Below are 19,939 nucleotides of genomic sequence, written 5' to 3' on the forward strand. Positions count from 1 at the left end.
ACTGACTGACTAACCGACTGATACCGACACCGAGTTGATCTTGGAAATTAATATTGAACTGGGGGAATTAGACTTGGTTTTCGCAGTTTTGGCATGTGTCACCAATCAAAACTGACCAAACTGACCAACTGGTTTCTTGTTGTCGGAAATTCTTGGCATACATTTTTTCGGTCACTTATTAAAATTATTTGTATACTATTGTAGAGGGTAATATAAAATTCGTAAAGACGAGAATGTGACGGCTCCTTTTCTTGGTCAGCATTAGAAGATAGACATGGCCTTCTGGTCGTGTACCGCTTGCCCGTCGGTTCATCCGTGATATGGAAACAAGACTTGAAACTTTAGCTTTTTATAACCTGAATGGTTTTTTTTTTTTTTTTTGCAAAAAATAATAAATTAATGTGTTCTTTTTATTCCATTGTCAATGTGTACAAAAGACATAGGCTGATCTTGTCTCTCTGTCTGTGTGTGATCAATCGAATTTGTTAAAGTTCAATCGTTTGTAAGACAATTTAACATATGAACACACAAATTCAAAAGACACTTTATATAATTCTTACACCGAAACGTAAACTGTCTCAATGTGTTTCCGCTTTAGACATCAAAAGGCAACCAGACAAAAGGTCGCTAGAATAGAGTGCTCTTTGGGGTGACTGCCAATGGAGCGGGACACACAAAGCTCTGGGGTAATTGAAGGTGCACCTACCGTTTGGGGCTATGGGAAGATAAAGCTCATGTATTTGGCATCATTAACTATGATTAAATTCATTGGCGTGTTATGATTATGCATATTAGGACAGACAAGGGGGGGCAAGCATCCACGTATTCTTCTCCCACCCGATCTGATCACTCAGATCTTCAGAGTTGGCTTTGATCATTTCGCATCCGCCTTGGTTTCTCTCCTTTTGTCCAATGAGAAGAATGCAAGCCCATATAATCCTAAAAATAGAGTGTGCCGCCCATTCTGCGAGTGAACAATTAAACCAGAAACGGAATTACATAAAAAGTTCGAGAACCAGAACCGAAAAAACACACAAATACATATACAAATACGAAACCAGTTATGTTACCTTTCATTTCGGAGAGGCATTCACGTATACTTGGTACTCGGATTCTAATTAGCATTTTACTTGGTTGCGAGTCACACGAAATATTAAAAAACGGTTGGCATAAATTAAACAAAAATAAATAAAAATTAGACTTGCAACTTGATTGGGTTTTGTAATAGGAAATCTCTGTGCATACACACTCATGTATCTATTAGATAGCTACCCTTCAGTCTCCAGTCTCCAGTCTCTCCGGTCTCTCGGGCTACACCTGTCCAGCAAATGAGCCAGCGAGCGACCCAGAGAGTCACGAGCCGGGCGACCCGGCTTTTATAATTTATTATCAGCCATGTTTAAAGTCTGGAGCAATCACGGTGGGGCGTGCGCCCCGATCTTAGATCTTTTGAGGTTCTCAAGTGTTTACAGCAAACACTACAAGATCAAGAGGGGTTTTTGCACTTTAGAGCTACTACCCACTTCATGTTCATTTGGCTAATTGTGATTAATGAAATTCGCAAATAAAAAAAGAGAAGAAAAACAAACCGAGAAACTATTAATTATTCTTAACTTTTACCAAAACCATTTTTTTTATTTGTTTTATTCATTTCTATTGAGGAACGAAATTCGGAAATTTCCAACCACATGGGGAGTACGACCAAAAAGGCTGATGAAATTTCTTAACTAAATTGCATGAAGTTTGATCAAGGTTTCCCCTGGCACGAATGTCGCCAAAACAAACATCGGTGAATCGGAATCTAAGGCTGATTTATAGTTTCATAATGTGGTTGGAGAGATAATAAACAAAATACATACATACAAAAAAGGTCAGATGTGAATAATAATAGTGAGCCAATGCATACTACTTCCCAATGGAAATTAACCCATGAAATCGAACAATTTTTGCTTAAGATTGGATTTCCCACATTCTCTTAACTACTATGAAATATTTTCTACTATTTTTAAGCACAATGATGTTTAGGATTTTGCTCTTTTAAGCCAAATATGTTATGCGTTTTGCTAAAGGCAAGCAAAGCATAAATTCTCACTAAAGTGTGGCCTACTTTTGAGCGCAGACAGAAAAGTGTTGAGTGAAACTAGGCTAAGTATCGAATGACTTGAGCTTGGAATCATTTATGGGAAAAACACAATAGGGTCATGCATGCTGAAATTAAACTTCTTAGATTTTTATGTAGTTTCTGTAGAATTTTTGTAATTTTTCTTTGAAGTCAAAACGTTCTACAGAGAGTTGAATACTCGATCCAATAACTGACAGGTGCTCCTTACAGATATGCAAACAATTTGCCATTAGTTTAACAGAAAAAATAAAATAACTTTATTAACTTAATCTTAGCAATTAAATAATAATCCTAATGACTCATTTCTATACACTTGTCTTATCTAACGATTTAGCCTCTGGCCGTGACTTGTATCTGAGGCCATGTTCCATATATGTGAAAGGAGGATTGGGTTGAGTTAAACAGAAATACAGGCCCTTGGCATCGGCGGGATAGACTAGACCAATGTTAAGGGTGTTCTTGTAATTGCAATCAGCCAAACGGAATTTGGCCCAGCTTTCACATTTGGTAGCTGGTATCATGACGCCCTCAATCAGAGCCTAATGGAGATGATAATTATTGTTAGCTAATCGACAAATAGGAGTGAACTTACCTCCATGAAGAGAACAAATGGATACATGTGACTGCAAATTTTGGACTCGCAACCAGGCTGAAGTTTGCGTCTTGGAAAGAAGCCCACACCATTCGGATAGATATCCACATTGCCCAGTGGAACACGCACTCCATACACATCACCCTCGCCATGGATTACAACGACACGAGTGGCAAGGCCTTGCTTCACCAAAATATCGGATGTGCGACACATGGTGGCCGGGTCTATGGCTATCAACTGATTGACCAACTGTTTGCTACCCTTGGCATACAATTGAGCACCCAGAGCGGCTATGTTGGCCCCCACCGAATGACCAGCCAGGGTGATGTCCTCCGGTTTGATGCCTGCATCCGTCAATGAGTTCAATAGCTTGTATATGAAATAGCCATGCACCGATAGATGATGTCGCACTGCATAATACAATTGCTCCACATTCCGGGCAAAGTCCACCACTATGACATTGAGATCGCGACGAGACGTTTGCAGGAGAATCAAGTGTTCCTGCACACTGAAATAGCTATCGTTCGTGTGGAAGGCATTCACATAGATGAGGGTCTTGCGTTCCGTGTTGATATCGAAATCCTTGAGCTGGGACAACGAACGCACGGGTAGCTCAATACTTTGATTCGTTATGGTCATAACATGGAGTCGGCCATCACTGGGATGAATACCTTGAAAGAGTGACATGACGCCCTCATCAACTGGGGCATCACCTGAAATGCAACTTAATTAGTGAAAAAGACAGTTTACAATGTTGCAATGTGTGTGAAGCTTACAAAAGGCTCGCCATCCTCGATTCAGTTGCTCCGAGAGTAATTTGATATTATGTCGTTGAATCTGATCGATATCCGTTGCTGATAGAACCCAACACTGACCGATCAGGGCCACAATAATGCCGTAACTGAGGTAAATGCTCATCTCGCTCATTGCCAGCGCTTGTCTAAAGCTTCTCTTACACATTTTCCAGTTGTGCCAAGTTCTTTTATAGCCAGACTAGAGCTGGGAAGTTGGATCTTATCGTAACCAAGTCTGGCTCTTATCTGGCTAGTTGGGGCAACTTGTGTACACAGTGTACGTTTTTTTTGCTTACCTTAGCACGTCTCTTCTACGTCTCTCTTCAGTCTGCAGTTAGCAATTTAGTTTGGTCTACTCAGCAAGATAAGTGAGTGTTTTTTTTTTTTTTGCCATCTGCACGTCGTAAGTAAAGCCCTAATCTGGGTTTTATTATTATTATTTCTGCTTCTTTCTGGTGGCTATGATTCTTAGCTTAGCTCGATTGATTGGATGAGTCTATGTCTCATTGGCTGCTGCGTGCCTTTATAAGAAATTTTTTTTGATGTTAATAAGCATTTTGGCTGGTTTCGTTTTTGGTTTTTTATTCATTGAATTTTTGTTGAGTGCGTAAAGTTAACTAGGTGTGATTTAAATCTTGATTATACTTTAAGTTGGTGTAATTTGTTGTTTTTTTTTTTTTTCTTTTGTTTTATCGATTAATGACTGTAAATTTGACTAGCACTTGAGTTCGAGGTGCATTTTTTTCATTCAAAATTTACGCTAAATGAGGTAGCGGCGGTTGTTTGTCTTCTTCGACTTTCGAAGACGGAAGTCTTCGAGAAGTGACTTAAAAATATAGTATATAGTCATTACATAACTAGAGCTAACAGAGGTAAGAGAGAAGGAGAGATAAAGAGAAGGATTTCACTGTCCATGAACTTAAACCAAATCATAGGAAATTCTGTTTCCACTCTTTTGTGAATTTTTCTTTTAAATGAAATCAAAATATTCGCAATTTTTTTTTTTTTAACTTAACTGTGATAAATTTTATTACATTTAGGAACACAAAATGAACAATAATAATAATAATAATAATGATAATAATAGTTTAAAAAAAAGTATATATAAATAAATATGAGAAGTAGTCAAATTAAATACTGGGTGTCCTCTCTGTGTCTCCCCTTTTTTTTCTTCTTTGTTTGGTTTTTGACAAAAAAAAAAAATCATTTGACTAAATTATGTGTTTTTTGTTTATTTAGGTTAATTTAAAATTTAAGACCGGCTTGGACTTCAGCCATAATGTTGGCTGATTTCTGCAATTGCTCCACTTCGGTGTCGGTGAGAATCTGCTTGACCACAGAGGTGACTCCATTGGCATTCAGGATGCATGGCAATGACAAGAACACATCCTTGTCGATGCAGTGTTCGCCCTGTGAGAAGAATAGAAGACAAGTTAGTAAGTCTCTCTTGTGAAACTTGATCCCTTTGAGGGAACTTACCAGAACGGAGGTGGAAACAGCAGCCACACTGCTGGTGTTCCTCAAGATGGCCGAGGCCAAGGAAGCTGTGCTCAAGCCAATGGCCCAGGAAGTGTAGCCCTTTAGCTTGATCACCTCATAGGCGGAGTCGACAACCTGCTTGTGCAGCTCATTCCATTTCTCTGGATCCTCGCCAGTGCCCAGAGTTGGGTTCAATTCACGCAAGCGGACACCGGCAATGTTGACACCCGACCAAACGGGCACAGAGCTATCACCGTGCTCACCAATAATCCAGCCGTGGCAAGAGGTGGGGGCCACACCCAAACGCTGCGACATGAGGAAACGGAAGCGAGATGAATCCAAATTGGTGCCGCTGCCAATGACACGGTTCTTGGGCAGACCGGACAACTTCCAGGCCACATAGGTCATAATATCCACAGGATTGGAGACCATCAGCAAAATGGTATCGGGGCTGTATTCAACCAGCTTGGGAATGATGTTCTTCAGGATGTCAGTGTTGCGTTGAACCAGAGACAAACGGGACTCGCCCTCCTTCTGACGGACTCCGGCCGTGACAATGCACAGCCTGGAATTGGCCGATGCGGCAAAATCGGTGCTAGCAGTGATTTGGGGATTCTTGAGGAAATTGGAACCGTGCTGCAAGTCCATCAGTTCACCCTGCAGCTTATCGGCGCAGACATCGATGAGGCACACCTCCTTGGATACATTCTGGGCAAGAATGCTGAAGGCACTGGCCATACCAACCTGGCCAATGCCGACCACAGTCACCTTATGGCCCGAACTGGGCAGCACCTCGGCAACTTGGGCCAATAGGCTATCCTTAATGGCGGCAGACATGTCTGTAAAGAAACCAAATGCGTTCTGTTAGCCTCTAGAAAATAAACACTCGACCAGCTTTAGTTATTGGGTTAGCCATAGTAATAGGACTAATTCAAATCACGTGCCGCAAATTTAGCCCCAAAAGACATAACTCACAAATATATATGTGGGCGTAGGGGGCGGGGGGTCCCCTACACCCACACACGCACACACACACACACACACACACATAGACACACGTACATCTAGTTTTTTGGCGTTTTTTAACCTCTATGGAGGTCGTTTTAATATACGCAACGCGACAGCGCCGCAACACGCAACCGGAGCAAACTGAGAACATTGCCGAAAACGAAGATAGAAAAGAGATCCAAATATATCAAAATTAACTAATTTTCTTTTTTTTTTTTTACTAGTTTTTTCTCATACTTTTATTTATGTGTGAGTGCTATGTATGTTTTTTTTATAATGTTCTCTTTTATATGGGAATTTCATAAGGCAAACTTGTGACCCATTTGACGTGTTTCACAATTCAAATTTGATCTGGAAATTGTCAGTTTAGTTCTGTCTATCAAATTGGAAACCAGGAAACTGAAACAGAAGCCCAAAAACCTTTTTGCAAAGGGATTTTTGTTGTTGTTAACGAGTTTCAGTCATAATTACTTTCCAGAAATCATATCTCATATCTTATCGCTGGCAGAAATATTAAATCCAATTACTGTTAGGAGAATAGATCGTTCAATTGTTTACTTTCCCAATGAGTGTACGGTTCTATATATATGTATAGAAGATAATGGGGAAAACTAATCATCGTGACGTAGCTCAAGTGTGGGCCAAAGTTGAGGCCCGTTTAAAGCGATGGCTAGATTAGATTGTCCCAATCGATTGTCGATCGTCAATCGTCGAGTTATGAACGTTTATTTGCATTCGCATTTTGTTTATCAGTGGCAACAAATATTTACATTAACATTGTGGCACGTATTTTAATTAGAAACGAAAAACAAGAGGAAGAACTAACGCTTTTTTTTTCTATTTTTGCTGACTTTTGGTACTTTTGGCAGTTTGAAAAGTTCTTGAGAAATTTACTTGGTATTCAAATTATGTGGTCGACCCAGAGAACAGATATTTATAAACTTCTTCTGTGATTAATGTGACGGGTCGTCAAAAGAAAAATTCTATTGAACAACTAGAATTTCAGTATAGACTTAGATTCGTGGATATCTATCTACTATATACCTATATAAAACATTTACTTAAGTATTTCTAGAAAAGTTTTCAACATTTCGAAAACTTCTTCTGATTGGATTGGCCTCATTTGACCTAGTTCTAAAATAATTTCAATATGTATGAAAATTTTGACCCAATTGCAATTCTAATTTCTACTTTTGGTACTCAACATTTGAACAGTTCCGCTTCAGTTCGTTCTCTGTCTAATGTATATGTATCTATTACACTTATTGGAGAGGTCGTCAACATTGACCTCTATTAACCCTTCATGTTGACCCCAAAGATAGAAACTCAAATGGAACTCAAATGGATGAACTATCCCATCAATATAGTTCTGTTTCCTTTATAGTTTGGCAACTTGTTGCAAGCAGTGGAGGAGAAATGAAAAATTGCTGCCACCAGCAGAGTAAAAAAAAAAAAAACAAAATGTGTGTGTATGACCTTCTTTCAAAGTCAAATATTCGAAAAACAGCTGTTTCCATAAATGAAAATTAGCAGCGCATGCTCTTTGCCAGAATGAAATTGAAAGTGAAAGTTAAGTGGAAATGGCCACTACCCATGCGACTAGTGCGGAAATGCGGAAGGCCAAGGGCGAGGTTCTTGCCACAGAAAGTTGAATAAACTTTTGAGTCTAGATGTCCTCCGCCCCGAAGGTGTGTCCCCCTCCAGCGTTAATAGTCCTTTTAAAAAATTGTAATGAGTTTGGTGCTTACTTTTTCTTGATTTCAAAAAAAATTCACTGGTTTTGAAATTGGAAAATTTCCTTTTTGAAATTTACTGTTGCACTTGGTTTATTTTTGGCGCCTCCGAATAATTTTTTGTGTATTGTTGAGGTCGTCGACGTTTTGTGTTGCGTTCACTTTGCGCGTTCGTTGCGAACTGTTTGGTTTGGAATTTAGCTTGCCGCTGCTGGATTTTTGTAGCCTCTCTCTGCTTATAGGCGGCAACAGCCACAGCCACATCCGCAGCAGCAGCGACGGCAGCAGAAGCAGCTGTCTCTGCCGACGTCAGGATGAATGACGAAACCATTGAGAGGGAATTGTGAAAGTGAGTTCTGTTAGCCCGGACCGAGCTCTCATTCTCCCTGTACCTCTCTCTCTCTCTCTCACTCTCTGTCTCTCTTTCACTCTTGCTACCGCCATGCTGCTGCCACAGTCTGTCTGTCGGTTCATTTCTCTCCTCTCCAGAGCACTTCAGTCAGCCAAGTTAGTCTCAAGGTGACCTTTTGGTTACCGCTGGCTGTGTGTTCGTTTGGTTTTTTCTGTGTTGTTTCCCTGTTCTTATTAATTTTTTTGGGTATTTTTAGCCAAGACATTTCCCAGTTAGTGGATTTCTTGTTCCGGAGTTTGAGCGTAATGTGGGTGGAACCCTAGGCCAGGTGGGCCTAGCACCTGAAAGTTTTGTAAGCCATGAATCACCCTGTGTGTTGTCGATGCATAACAAAATGTTTCCTTCATTGGTTATTCCATTAGATCTGCAATTCGATTGCTTTCCCAATTCGGGAGGGGTTTTTTCCTATGCACTCGACTGGTTGTGGTGGTTGTTTCTGCCTCGTGACATCTGCTGGCACACGTGCCCAAGATCACACGCATTCACACACACATTGGCAAACGTGATCTCAACAATAAAATTTTGGCCAACTGCCCAAGTCAGCTGGCTGCAATTAATTAGCCAAGGCATCTGCCTTAAATAATTGATAGTCACTGAAATTTCAATACTCTACCAAAACAAAACAAAAACTACAACAAGAAAAGAAGTTCTAAAAATCGAGTTCATAGACGCGAATTAAGCCTCTATAATCATTTCATAGGGTCTAATTTAAAACTAATTCAACCAATATAGACTATAAATAATAGTTTTTATTTAGGGCCAAGTTAAAATGCTTCCTTTGCATAGATAAATTCTATAGATATCAAGAGTTTTAGTTCTTACAAACTTTAGAGTATTTTTCGTTGAGTGTTAATTAACGGAAATTGGCGAAATTTCGACGTCATAGTTTGATAGCCAGCAATGCAATGCCCCACTGCTTCTACAATGGGAGAATTGTTGGAGGCAGGTGGGCGTGGTCGCTCCGCTACACCTCACTGCCGGCGTACATGACTGACAACACATGGCTTGGTGTGGCTTGGCTCTGCGTAAATGAATCATTCCTCCCTGCATTCATTCCGGAACGCTCTCGGTCTCTCTTTCTTTCTCTCTCTGTCTGTGTGTGTGTGTCTGATGCCCCACACGTTTCACAATTGTAGCCAACGACTACGTCATGAACTTGATTTCCATGAGCGGAAGCAAAAGGGAGGTGAGCAGCATGCCGCTTAGTTGCTCTCAATGTCGTTGCAATTTAACGCATTTGTTGTGAAAGTGTCGGTGACCCATTTTTTTTCATTCCAATGCCAATGCCACTTACCAAACGAAGGTTACAATGGATGGCCCCATGTTACTTGCCCCACAATTGTGAAATGCTTGGCTTGCATTTTATGAAAACTTGTTTTTCATTGGGTTATTGAACCTTTGTGTATATCTAGCTGGCTAGTCGGCTCATTTGTTCAACTGTATTTCTGGGAATAGGTGAAATCATAGTACTCTTTGCTCTGGCTGATTACATTGATGAAGACAATTTTGAAATCAAATAACTCTGTTTGGGTAATGTGAGCATGGTCTAGACAGAAACTTGAATCTCTCTGATGAAATGAGTAATAACTAAGTGTATTTGTTATTCAGAGACGAAACATAAACATTTTGTATATTGAGAGATTGAAAAAATGTATGTAGCCACAAGTTTAAATTTTGCGCCAAATGAGAGCAAAAAAGCTCACTGGCGCCAAAATAGAGAAAGCGCTGGCGCCCTCTAGCAACATGGCAGCAACGTACTGGCAGCCTTGTGTACTATTTTTCACTATCTGGCAGCTCTTTATTTTCGCTTGTTGTTTTGCCGGTTCATTCGTCTTGAAAAATAAATAATATTTGTTTGGATTTTCGTTGCAAAATAATACAAAAAAGCAATATCCAGCAATATCCCAAAAAGAAGTGAACGAGTGAACAACAAAATTATTGTACATAGAGAGGGAATACTAACAATCTGGAAAATTTTCAATTGTAAACGTTCAGATGACTTTGTGGCGGCCTCTGGCATAGGTAAATGTTTTTCTCTCTGGCCACTTGCATGCTTTAGTTTGATTTAAATATCAATTCCGTTAGGCAGACAACAACAATTAATTAGAAGCGAAGGAGAAGAAAAGTCAAGGCAATTGGAATCCGAAGAAAAGTCAAGGCGATTGAAATCCGTTTAATATGTTGCCGCGAGAGGCCAAATATATTTCAAGTATTCTTCCAATAAGAAAATACCATGCAGTGGCGACCTCTGGCAGCGTAAGTGTTTGTTTAGTTTGCTCACGCTAGAGGTGGACGCTAGCGCCAAGCGGGTAAAGAAGGAAACTGCAGTATTGGCGCGAAATTCAAATTTGCAGTGACTTTCATAAATATTTAACTTACAGGTATGTAAATATAGTTTATAAATTTCATAAAGTTTATTGTCCTTTTTTATGTACGCTTTTTGCCGACCTCTTTTTAAACTCGTCGATTTCTTAGATTAACAAATATGAATTATTCCGAAGGGGACTAAATAAAATTTTAAAATTCGTTCTCATGCGTGCAAGGGTCTTGAAGTAAACTAATAGCAGATTTTCAGAAAGTCAACAACCAGTCTGTGGCGGCGTTATCAATGCGACAGAATCTGATTAGCACTCTGCCAATAAAATAACGTGTAAGCCAAGTGGCAGAAATTGACTTCATCCAGCTCCAGACACGCAATGCAAAAAAACGGACCTCCTTTTTAGCCGCAGAAGATGTCGTAGCCGCTAAAATAAAATAAAGGAAAAAAACGAAACAGAAACCCAAGAAAACTTCACTGCCTTCTCAGGCCGCAGAGCAAATTAATATTCAAAAATTGCGTTTTTATGCTAATTTTCACACACACTCAACTATATATACGAGATTCAACTAAATGGCCAACCTGTCGATAGATTACTCAATGACAAGAGAAGAACAGGAGCAAAACCAATGGAAGGAGAATGCAGCAAGAGGAGCACTAGGTAGACAGCATTGGCTAGTGATGATCATCAGAGTCGTTGTCGTTGTTGTTCTTGTTGTAGTCGTCTTCGTCGACGTTGTGGGGCCTATCGCGTCTTGCCATCTTTTTGGGTTCTCTGACTTTGTTATTAATTTTTTCTTCGTTTTTTTTCTTTCTTTTTTTTGCTGCGGCTAGACCTGGACACGAATTTCATTCACCCCAACTACCCGAAATATTACTCATACGCAGTGTTGTTTATTTATGGATAGTTGTTCTTGTGGTTGTTGTTGTTGTTGCTGGCATAGTTTAGCAATAATTAAGTTGTTAAATTGTTGCACGTAAGTCAAGTTTCAACTTCTTTTCATCTTCTGCTTCTTTCTCTCTCTCTCTCTCTCTCCTTCTTTCACTATCTATCTCTTCGTTTCTCTGGTGGCTCCGCTTAATAATAATGTTCAGCTTGACTTACGATCCACGTCCTTGGGTTACCTGATATAATATATGTGATACTTAAGGTATTTATTACAAGCGATTGTAATCTTATGCCTGAATTTCTTTGTATGCTTTTTTCGCTCCTTTTTGCAGCAGCAGCAGCAGCCTCAGCCATAGCCACAGCCGAAGCTGATACGGGAAAAAGCACAAAATATTTATAGACAAGACGCCCGGCTGTTTGTTGTTGTTGTTTTTAGTTTGGTTAAATGTAATTACTTGAAAGTAAATGACTATCAGGTACCCTGCTTATGGAGCTTATTCCCTTGTCAATTCATCTTCTTAAACTTAAAAAGTGATAGATACTCAATCTTAATTTTATTTTCAAGTGATAAATTTAGCAATTTTTGGAGAGATGTTTAATCTTGAATTCAATATTATAAGTATTTTGAGTTTTGCGAAGTACTTTTTTTAAAATTTTTCTGAAATAAAAAGGACATTCCAATTTAATGGATTAAACCTTTGTTTATTTCATTCATTCTGGCATGCCACAATTATTTCTCACATATACCCTGCATATTTTGCACTCTCCGCCTCATTAGGAACTGGAACTGAAGTTGGAGCTGGCCAAGCGGTGGCGGCCTGTTGGCATCTTTTAGTTCTGCAGCGTCCACCAAATTATATAATACATAAACTATATCAGACATACCAACATCCAACTATGTAGATATATGTGTAGATATATAATTTGTATGTATGTACATTTAGACCATCCTAAAGGCTTGAAGAGCAGAAGCAGACCAGTTTGCCAAGCTCGTTGCACTTGTTACCATTTTTTTTATATACATATACATATGTATGTATGTATGTATGTATGTACGTACATGTAGGTATATATAAATTTTTTTGTTGTGTTTTATTTTTTTGCATGCCAAATATGCAAAAAGCTTTGGCGCATGTAATTTTCTTCTCTCCCTGTTGTAAGCCAGTATGTGTGTGTTTGTGTTTGTTTGGGTGTGTGTGTGTGTGAGTTTGCATATAATGATTATTGTAGGTACAAGTGCGAGAAATCGTGTTAGATCGCGGGTAATAAATTTCGACACCAAACTATGCAAAAGGAGTCCTCCTAGTCCTACCACCAACCTCATCCCTCCCATTTAGCCAACAGAAGTGGCAGCCTTATGCACTTGCCTCTTGCTCTTGCCTTTTGCTGCTCTTGTTGTTGCAAATGTTGTTCTTGCTCTTGTTGTTGTTGTTGTTGTTGGCAGTTTTAAGCACTTCCTTTTATTATACTTTATGGGCACTTGTTGTTGTCGAGAGACTTTAGTGAAAGAGTCCATGTGACTAAGGCACAGTCAGAGGCAAAGTTAGAGGCTGCTGTCGCTTTTATGGCTGTCTCTCTTTTGGGGCCCCAAGTTAAGTAAATGCAATTCGAAGGCAAGTATTTAAAATTTATACGTGATCAGAGCGATTAAACAGAACATTTCTATAGTATGTATGTCCAGGCATTTAATAGGTAAATGAACAAAATCTATTACAATCGCAATCTTCCCCAGAAACAATTCAATTTCCTTTAGTCACACTCGATTGATTTGTATAAAATTCAATTACTTCTGAAATATACATGCATACATATATATTAATAGCTTTATGGCAAATATCAATCAATTGCAATCCGCCCACATATATATCTATTACATGTATTCCTATATACACCCCCACACAACAAGAAAATCATTTAAAAGGCGACCTCAAATGGTGAACTTTTTCCCTCCCTCTCTCTCTCTTGCTTTTCTGTTTGACATTTTTCCATGCCATTAACGACAACTTTAAGCAAAACAAACCATTTTTTGTGTTACCTTCTACTTGATCGTTGTTTCGTAGGTTTCTGTCTGGCTTATGACTTTTCACCAATGCACTCGACTGACTCGCGATGACTGCCATAAGTGAATGGCTTGAGAGTTTGGGAGCCAACCAAGGAGACTCTAAAACTGTGTCTGCCGCCCGCCCAGCATTATGGGCCCTTATCACCCCCCGCCAAAAAAAGCAGAAACAGAAAAACAGTTAAGAGTCACAAAGCGTTTGGTATTAGTTAGATGTCATATTAATGGCAACAACAACGAACAGAAAAAAAGCCACCAACAGCAAAATATAAGCAACTTGACTTTTTTGTTTTTCGTTAAGCCACGACATTCAATTTGAACGCCCCATGGGGGCAAAACTTTAACCGTCTGAACAGAGATAGAAGCATAGGCGAAATCGCCTAGTTAGAGAGAGAGAAAGAGAGAAATTGCCAACTATTTTGCAGTTGAAATTTTGGCCAAATAGTAAACTAAATTGCCCATGGCGAGACAATAAAATAGCTAAAATTAAAGATTACCGACTCTCTAAGGGAATTTGCATATATTCCTCTACAATTCATTCATCAATTTGTCCCGAGCACACCAACAACAGCAGTTCCTAAAAACCGCAACAACAGTTGCTTGTCACCGCAGCAACAGACGCGCCTCTGACAACAGTTGCTAATGACAACAGCAGCAATAAATTTCAACTTCGACAAATTATTAATTAATTTTACGATTTCCAAAATTCATTTGTCTGTTTATTACCCATAAATTTCAAAATTGCCCATGCTTGTGCTTACTTTCTGTTAATTTTGCGTTAATTAAGTAGCTAATTATAATTATTGTTAGCTTTTATGTCACTAAAATGTCAGCATTTGACGAATTATTCCTCTTTAATTCCTATGTAAATATCTTTTTATCCTTACCTTAAGATATTCATAGTGTTTGCCATTTAAGGAAGATAATTTAACTCGGATTTCGTCCTTATGTTTACTGCTCTTACTTTGTCTTCGTAATGCTCTCTCTCTCTCTATTCAGTTCTGATAAAAACTGCCATATATCAGGATTTTAATTGAATTGCCATAGCGGTTCAACTCTTTGATGATGCTGAAGTTGTCGTTCTTGTTGTTGTTGTTGTTTGTGAGTGAAACAGGTGGAAACCGAAAGTAAAGTTCAATAACCCATTCACATTTGCTTTAATTAGATCAAAAAGCAAATTACCAAGGTCGAAACAAATTTCATTTAGATTTATACACACACGCACACGACAAAAGACGAGAAGCAGGGAGATCGGCATCATGATCGAGATCAAGGGAACAGGCCAACAAGAACAAGACCAAAAACTACTAAAAATCCCAAAAAAAAAAAAAAAAAAACAAAAAACGAGAACGGACTTTGGCAGGCTTTTAGCTTTTAGCTCTGCCATAATTCAGTTGCCCAGATAAGCGATCTTAACTATCTACACGATCTGAACAGGGGATTGGGACTGGGACTGGGACTGGGACTGGACCCGGACTGGGGCGACTGTCGGCGACAATATTTGCATGCCATCATGCCACACGATGCAGTCGTCTGTCTGGTAAGCCATGGAGACTTCATCTCCATCTCTATCTCCGTTATCGACACATGGCTTTCTTTCTCTCTCTCTCTCTCTCTCTCTCTCCCTCTGTTCGACTTGGGCTTTTGCTTTGCTTCTCTTTTTTGGTATCGGGGACCATCATCGCTCCATCTTCACATTTTTCCTCCAACTTCCCATCTCTCCAATCTCCAATCTACCATCATCAATGCGAAATGATCGCAAATTATCTGCCTGAGTGGTATGGGACTTTAAAAGGCGAGCGGGTCTCTTCGATCTTTTACAGCTGACCATTGTGACATTGTGGCGGGATGTGTCGTTCGTCTTAATGGTTTTGTGACATTTTAAGATTCAATTCGATTATAGTTACTTAACGATGACTGGCGCAAGATGAAAGAACAAACATACAAACAACCAGACACATACATACATGTGTGGGAAATTTCTATAATATTTCACTCACAGTCTGCTAGAAATGTATCTACCTAATACATTTTAATTGATCAACTAAAAGTTTTTGAAAAATAAAGTTGTTTCATTTCTTTTTCCTTTTGTTTTGCTTTGCCTTTCTGTTGGGCTTATAATCTCTCATCTTTTATAAAATTCTTGATAAAAGCAACACGATTGACATTTTTGGTTTTTGTCGCTAAAAGACGAACGACAACTCCATTTGTTTGCCTTTTGCACTGCAATACAACGACTGGTGAATACCCTATGAGAAGATATCTGTTATGTTATGGTGCCAGACTCTTGAAATGCTTCGAAAAGTAACAGGAATATAATTTTGTTGTTTTATCTTATGAATATTAACAAATGGAATTGACAGAACATGTTCATTTAAGGATTGCCGAGAGCTTAACTTGATTAGATTTATTAAACTTTATCGATCTGATATATAGGACTCTCTAGTTACCGACTTAAGGAGCTATTCTTCTTTGGTTTTAGAGTATTTCGCAGGTAAACTGGAAATGGCAAGCAAATTGTATTCGCCTCCCGCTCACCTTAGTTTACCCCTTTCAACTGTTTTCGTTGTTTTTGTTTTTGCAGCTAAGATTAGCATCAATTTCTGGCTACTGTTGTTGCTTTTGGGAAGCACAACAAACCAAAAACCACAACAACAACAACAAAATAACAACAAATTTTTATTTTTTTGGCCGATTATGATGACTTTTTAAAGGAGACAGAGGAGAGAATGCAAAAGAGAGAGAGAGAGAGGGAGAGAGAGACAGAGAAGGATAGTGAAAACGACAAGAAAAACGTTTTTGGGGGATAAATGTTAAACGAATGTTTATGCAAATTAGAAGCGATCGCCGCTTCTGTTTGATGTCCTTTGGCAGCAAAAGAAAAGAGTTGAAGCTGTTGCCGCTGCTCTGGCTGCTGCTGTTGCTGTTGCTGTTGCCAAAGCCAAATTCAATGATGAGATCAAGCGTTGGCAAAGCAATTTTTGGCAACACGGGTAGCTGGGCCCTCCTCAGTCCCAGTTAGCGAGAGAGAAAAAGAGATTAAGTCTCGATACCGCAAACGGTAGCTGCAATTTGGCATAACATTTTGTGGCAACAGTTGGCCCAAAAGCAACCAAACCAAATTAAAGCAAAACGGTAAAGGTAATGCCAAGGCAAATGACAGCAAACATAACTCGGCAAGGCAAGGCAAAATCAATGAGAAATTGAATGCATTTGTCGTTTCTGTTGTTGTTGTTGTATGTTTCTCATTTAATTAAGTTAATTTTAATGGTTAAATCGATAAACGGCTTGCAGGAAACTCGATGATTATCGTTGATTAAAACTTCATGTTAATATCAAATACTATTCACACATTGATGCCACCGCCCTCTGCCAGTAGCTGCCACATTTTCTTTTTTTTTTTTTTATTCCCATTTCCACTTCCATTCCCATTGCCATCCCAGTGACAGGCATATTGGACCCACCCACTTTAGCTCTAACTGCACTGGAACAAAGGCGACCTGAATTGCTATAACTCAGCCAACAGGCAACTGCAAAACAGAGAGGGGGAAAAAAATTAAACTTTGCATTTAAATTGCCATTTCTATTTGTTTGTCCAGACAACAGTTGAGCAGTTGGCAGGTTGGAAAGGCCCAGGAATAGGAACACACCAGTGACAGCAGCAACAGCATAGCACAGCACACTAGAAAGTATCCAAACAGAAACACACACACACTCGTAGTCGGGGACAGAATAATAATTGCATCTAGTCACAAATTAACATAGTACAAAAAGCTTTACAACTCAATTTCAATAGAAAACCATGTTAAAAGAAGAGCACACACATTTGCCGACAGGAAATCTAATGATCATCTTAATTGTGTGTTTCAATTAATATCGTTTCAATTGCAATGTTACCCAGGCAGATGCCAGGGAAAATCTATAAAGTGCATTTGCCTGGCGTGAACATTGCCTCTTGGAAAAGGCAATGTATATGTCTCGTGTCACAAGCAACATTTTTGGGTGCATTGGCAACAGTTTTCACATTGTTGGTGACATCAGGAATATCAGCTTGAACCTTTGGCCAAGCTTTTACTTTACAATCAAATGTTTGTTTTAGCTTTCTCAAAAGGACATTAATTATGTCATAGCATATGATAGAAGGAGCTTTTTGAATTTCTAAGGTTAATGTCCCTAATAGGCCTACACCTGTCAATTGAACACCTGTCAACCCTTGAATAGCTCCCACTGACACCCCACTGCCTTTGGTTATTCCCGATTCAGTTGAATTTCCTTAATGCCTGTCGGTCTGTTGGTTTGTCTGTTCGTCTGTCGGTCTGTCTGTATGTCTGTCTATATGTGGCGTCTGCATGATTGGCGTTTGAGGCGTGCGCGTGCGCGTGTCTGTTTGGCGTTGCTGTTGCTTTTGCTGTATCGGTCGAAACAATTAATTTGAATAATTAGCAGCTAACGACGCGACTTTACGACGATTGCACCGTGCCGCTGCCGCTGATTGCTCCAACTCAAGCTCAACTTGTCGATTGTGTCACGCCAATAGAGAGAAGTCGCAGAGGAGGCAGTTTTGTGAAACAGACAGAGGCAGGCCAAAGTCAAAGGCGGCTCAAGGAAGGTGGCAAGTAGAGGAGGCGGTACACGGGGAGCAGGGTTTGGGGGCAGGTTGGCTATGCTGGCGATATATAAAAAATGCATTTGGCACTTGAGAATTTATGTGTGTATACGAGGGGTTGGAGACAAGGAGCATGTTGATGACGACGATGGTGAGGATATAAGAGGAACGACGAGGAGGAGGAGGAGCTGGCTGGCTGGCAAGTACGTCACGCGAAATGATGAATTACTCGCCGGGGACGAGCGTCAGGCTTTGATGAGAGACGACAGCGTGAAATTAGACAAAAGGATAAGATGGGACGAGTGGCGGTGGTGATGGAGTTTGTGTTGGTGTTGGGTTATTAGGACCTAGAGGACGGGAAAAAGCTGTAATATGTGCAAGGAGGAACCATGTACCATATGTGTGTGTATGCGATGTGACTGTCTGGGCCCTGTCGGCTTGACTTTGCACTCGAGGCGGCTGCTGCTGCTGCCGCTGCTGCAGCAAAACGCGCCTTGACTTAATGAAGATGACAAGAGGAGTTTTCCTTTTTTTTTTTTCTTACTTATATTTCATACCCATTTCATTTGGGAGATGACAACGTGAGTCAAACCACCAAAATCTGATTAAGCCAAAGAGCAATTTGAAATGAAAATATATTAGTTTAAGGATTTTCACACAAGGCTATGATTATTATAGATATTTTCCTTTAGAAGCTCTCGGAGGTATATACAATAGACAAAATAAATGGACAATATATAGAAGATAGATAGAAGATAGATAGAAGATAAGATAAGAAGATAAGATGTGTAGAAAATAGAAGAGAGAAGGAAAAAAGTAAGTTTTTCTCTTGTCTTTTCCTACAAAGACCGATGTGGAAAACAACTAAAACATAAGAGAAGGAATAAAACTAAACGTATTAGATGAGGTAAAGACAACAATATACACTGAATACAAAAGGTATTGCTACAGATAGATGAAAACTAGAAGGAGTGGTTAAGGATAGCCAAAGGAACGTGGACAGAAGGTGATGGATAGCGCTTATAACTGGGATTTTGCATAGGGTGATTCAGCTAAGAGGTATCCTTAGATGGCCTTGGCTTGTGGCACGTTGCCATCTCTAGGTCGATGCATGGGCGTGTTTCGGTTTGGCGAATCCTTCATAGAGTCATAGAGGTATAAAGGGACATGCATAGGTGTTGCTGCTGTTGTCATACGAGGCGTTAATTTATTACAAATTATTATGATTTCTTTTTGTGTGTGCGTGCTTACTTTATTCTCTCTTGTTTCTTTTTTTTGTTTTTTTTAAGCATTTTTGTTTCTTTTTTGTTGTTTTTTTTTTGTGTTTCTTTTCCGGAAGAAAATACCAACAACAACAAGAGAAGAAACAGCAACAACAACTCTCGTTGAAGACGTCTAGACAAATGCACTTCAAAGGTTAACATGATAAATGTCGTTTGTTGCTTGTGACGCGACAAAACTTCGTGCTGCTGTTGCAGTTGTTGCTGTTGCTGTTGCAGCTGCAACACTTGGCTTGGCAAATGGGTAAAATGTCGCCGCAATGCAGTTGGGGATTTGTTTAATGTTTCTTTTTTCTGTTTATTTTTTGTTGCTTTTTTTCCTTCCTCCAGTTTGTTTGTTTACTTTTTGTCCTCTCCTTGCATTGTTTTCTCCCATTTTGTTTGGGTTTTTTTTTTGTCTGTCGTGTGGCAATTATTAAGCTAAGCAAGTCAACAAATTAATCAAAGACGTGAGCAATTAAACTGGCTGATGGAAATATTCAAGAGACTTACAGCAAAATATAGCTCGATTCGGAGTCATTAAGAGTTGACAAACAAAAGGAATATCTAATGGCTAAATAGACGGATCTACAGAGACTTTTTAAAGCTAATTCTTCTTATCCAGTGTAGGCAACTTAATGATTAAGTGCCACAAATCATAAGATTGCC

The 19,939-nt window shown here is 39.4% G+C and overlaps 2 protein-coding genes and 1 long non-coding RNA gene across 4 annotated transcripts in view; 1 reads left to right on the forward strand and 2 right to left on the reverse strand.

Annotated features, from left to right (window-relative positions):
- LOC137574281 (uncharacterized) overlaps positions 1-19,939 on the forward strand; it is a 38,598-nt gene that overhangs the window by 1,680 nt on the left and 16,979 nt on the right. The window lies entirely within an intron of this gene.
- On the reverse strand, positions 2,352-3,706 carry LOC137573981 (lipase member H). The gene is made up of 3 exons (XM_068286089.1): positions 3,491-3,706; positions 2,715-3,427; positions 2,352-2,661 (listed from the first exon to the last, which is right to left on the reverse strand). Exons 1-3 carry the CDS (start codon positions 3,672-3,674, stop codon positions 2,428-2,430), a joined length of 1,131 nt encoding a protein of 376 aa, XP_068142190.1. The 5' UTR covers positions 3,675-3,706; the 3' UTR covers positions 2,352-2,427.
- On the reverse strand, positions 4,721-7,918 carry Ldh (Lactate dehydrogenase). Of its 2 annotated transcripts, none has more exons than XM_068286016.1 (3): positions 7,744-7,918; positions 4,988-5,826; positions 4,721-4,918 (listed from the first exon to the last, which is right to left on the reverse strand). In XM_068286016.1, the coding sequence occupies exons 2-3, from the start codon at positions 5,822-5,824 to the stop codon at positions 4,754-4,756; spliced, it is 1,002 nt and encodes a 333-aa protein (XP_068142117.1). In that variant the 5' UTR covers positions 5,825-5,826; positions 7,744-7,918; the 3' UTR covers positions 4,721-4,753. The 2 variants fall into 2 exon arrangements, with proteins under 2 accessions (XP_068142117.1, XP_068142116.1); XM_068286015.1 differs by lacking the exon at positions 7,744-7,918 and adding an exon at positions 6,050-6,261.

This window comes from Drosophila tropicalis, unplaced genomic scaffold, assembly GCF_018151085.1.
Source record: "Drosophila tropicalis isolate 14030-0801.00 unplaced genomic scaffold, ASM1815108v1 contig_443, whole genome shotgun sequence".
In the NCBI taxonomy this organism is placed as follows: domain Eukaryota; kingdom Metazoa; phylum Arthropoda; class Insecta; order Diptera; family Drosophilidae; genus Drosophila; species Drosophila tropicalis.

Coding starts and splice junctions, on each gene's coding strand:
- LOC137573981 (XM_068286089.1), bottom strand. CDS start 3,674: ATGTGTAAGAGAAGCTTTAGACAAGCGCTGGCAATGAGCGAGATGAGC. Junction 3,428..3,490: donor TCGAGGATGGCGAGCCTTTT/GTAAGCTTCACA, acceptor GTTGCATTTCAG/GTGATGCCCCAGTTGATGAG. Junction 2,662..2,714: donor CATTTGTTCTCTTCATGGAG/GTAAGTTCACTC, acceptor CATCTCCATTAG/GCTCTGATTGAGGGCGTCAT.
- Ldh (XM_068286015.1), bottom strand. CDS start 6,146: ATGTTCTCAGTTTGCTCCGGTTGCGTGTTGCGGCGCTGTCGCGTTGCG. Junction 5,827..6,049: donor AAAACGCCAAAAAACTAGAT/GTACGTGTGTCT, acceptor GTTTCTTTACAG/ACATGTCTGCCGCCATTAAG. Junction 4,919..4,987: donor CTGTTTCCACCTCCGTTCTG/GTAAGTTCCCTC, acceptor TTCTTCTCACAG/GGCGAACACTGCATCGACAA.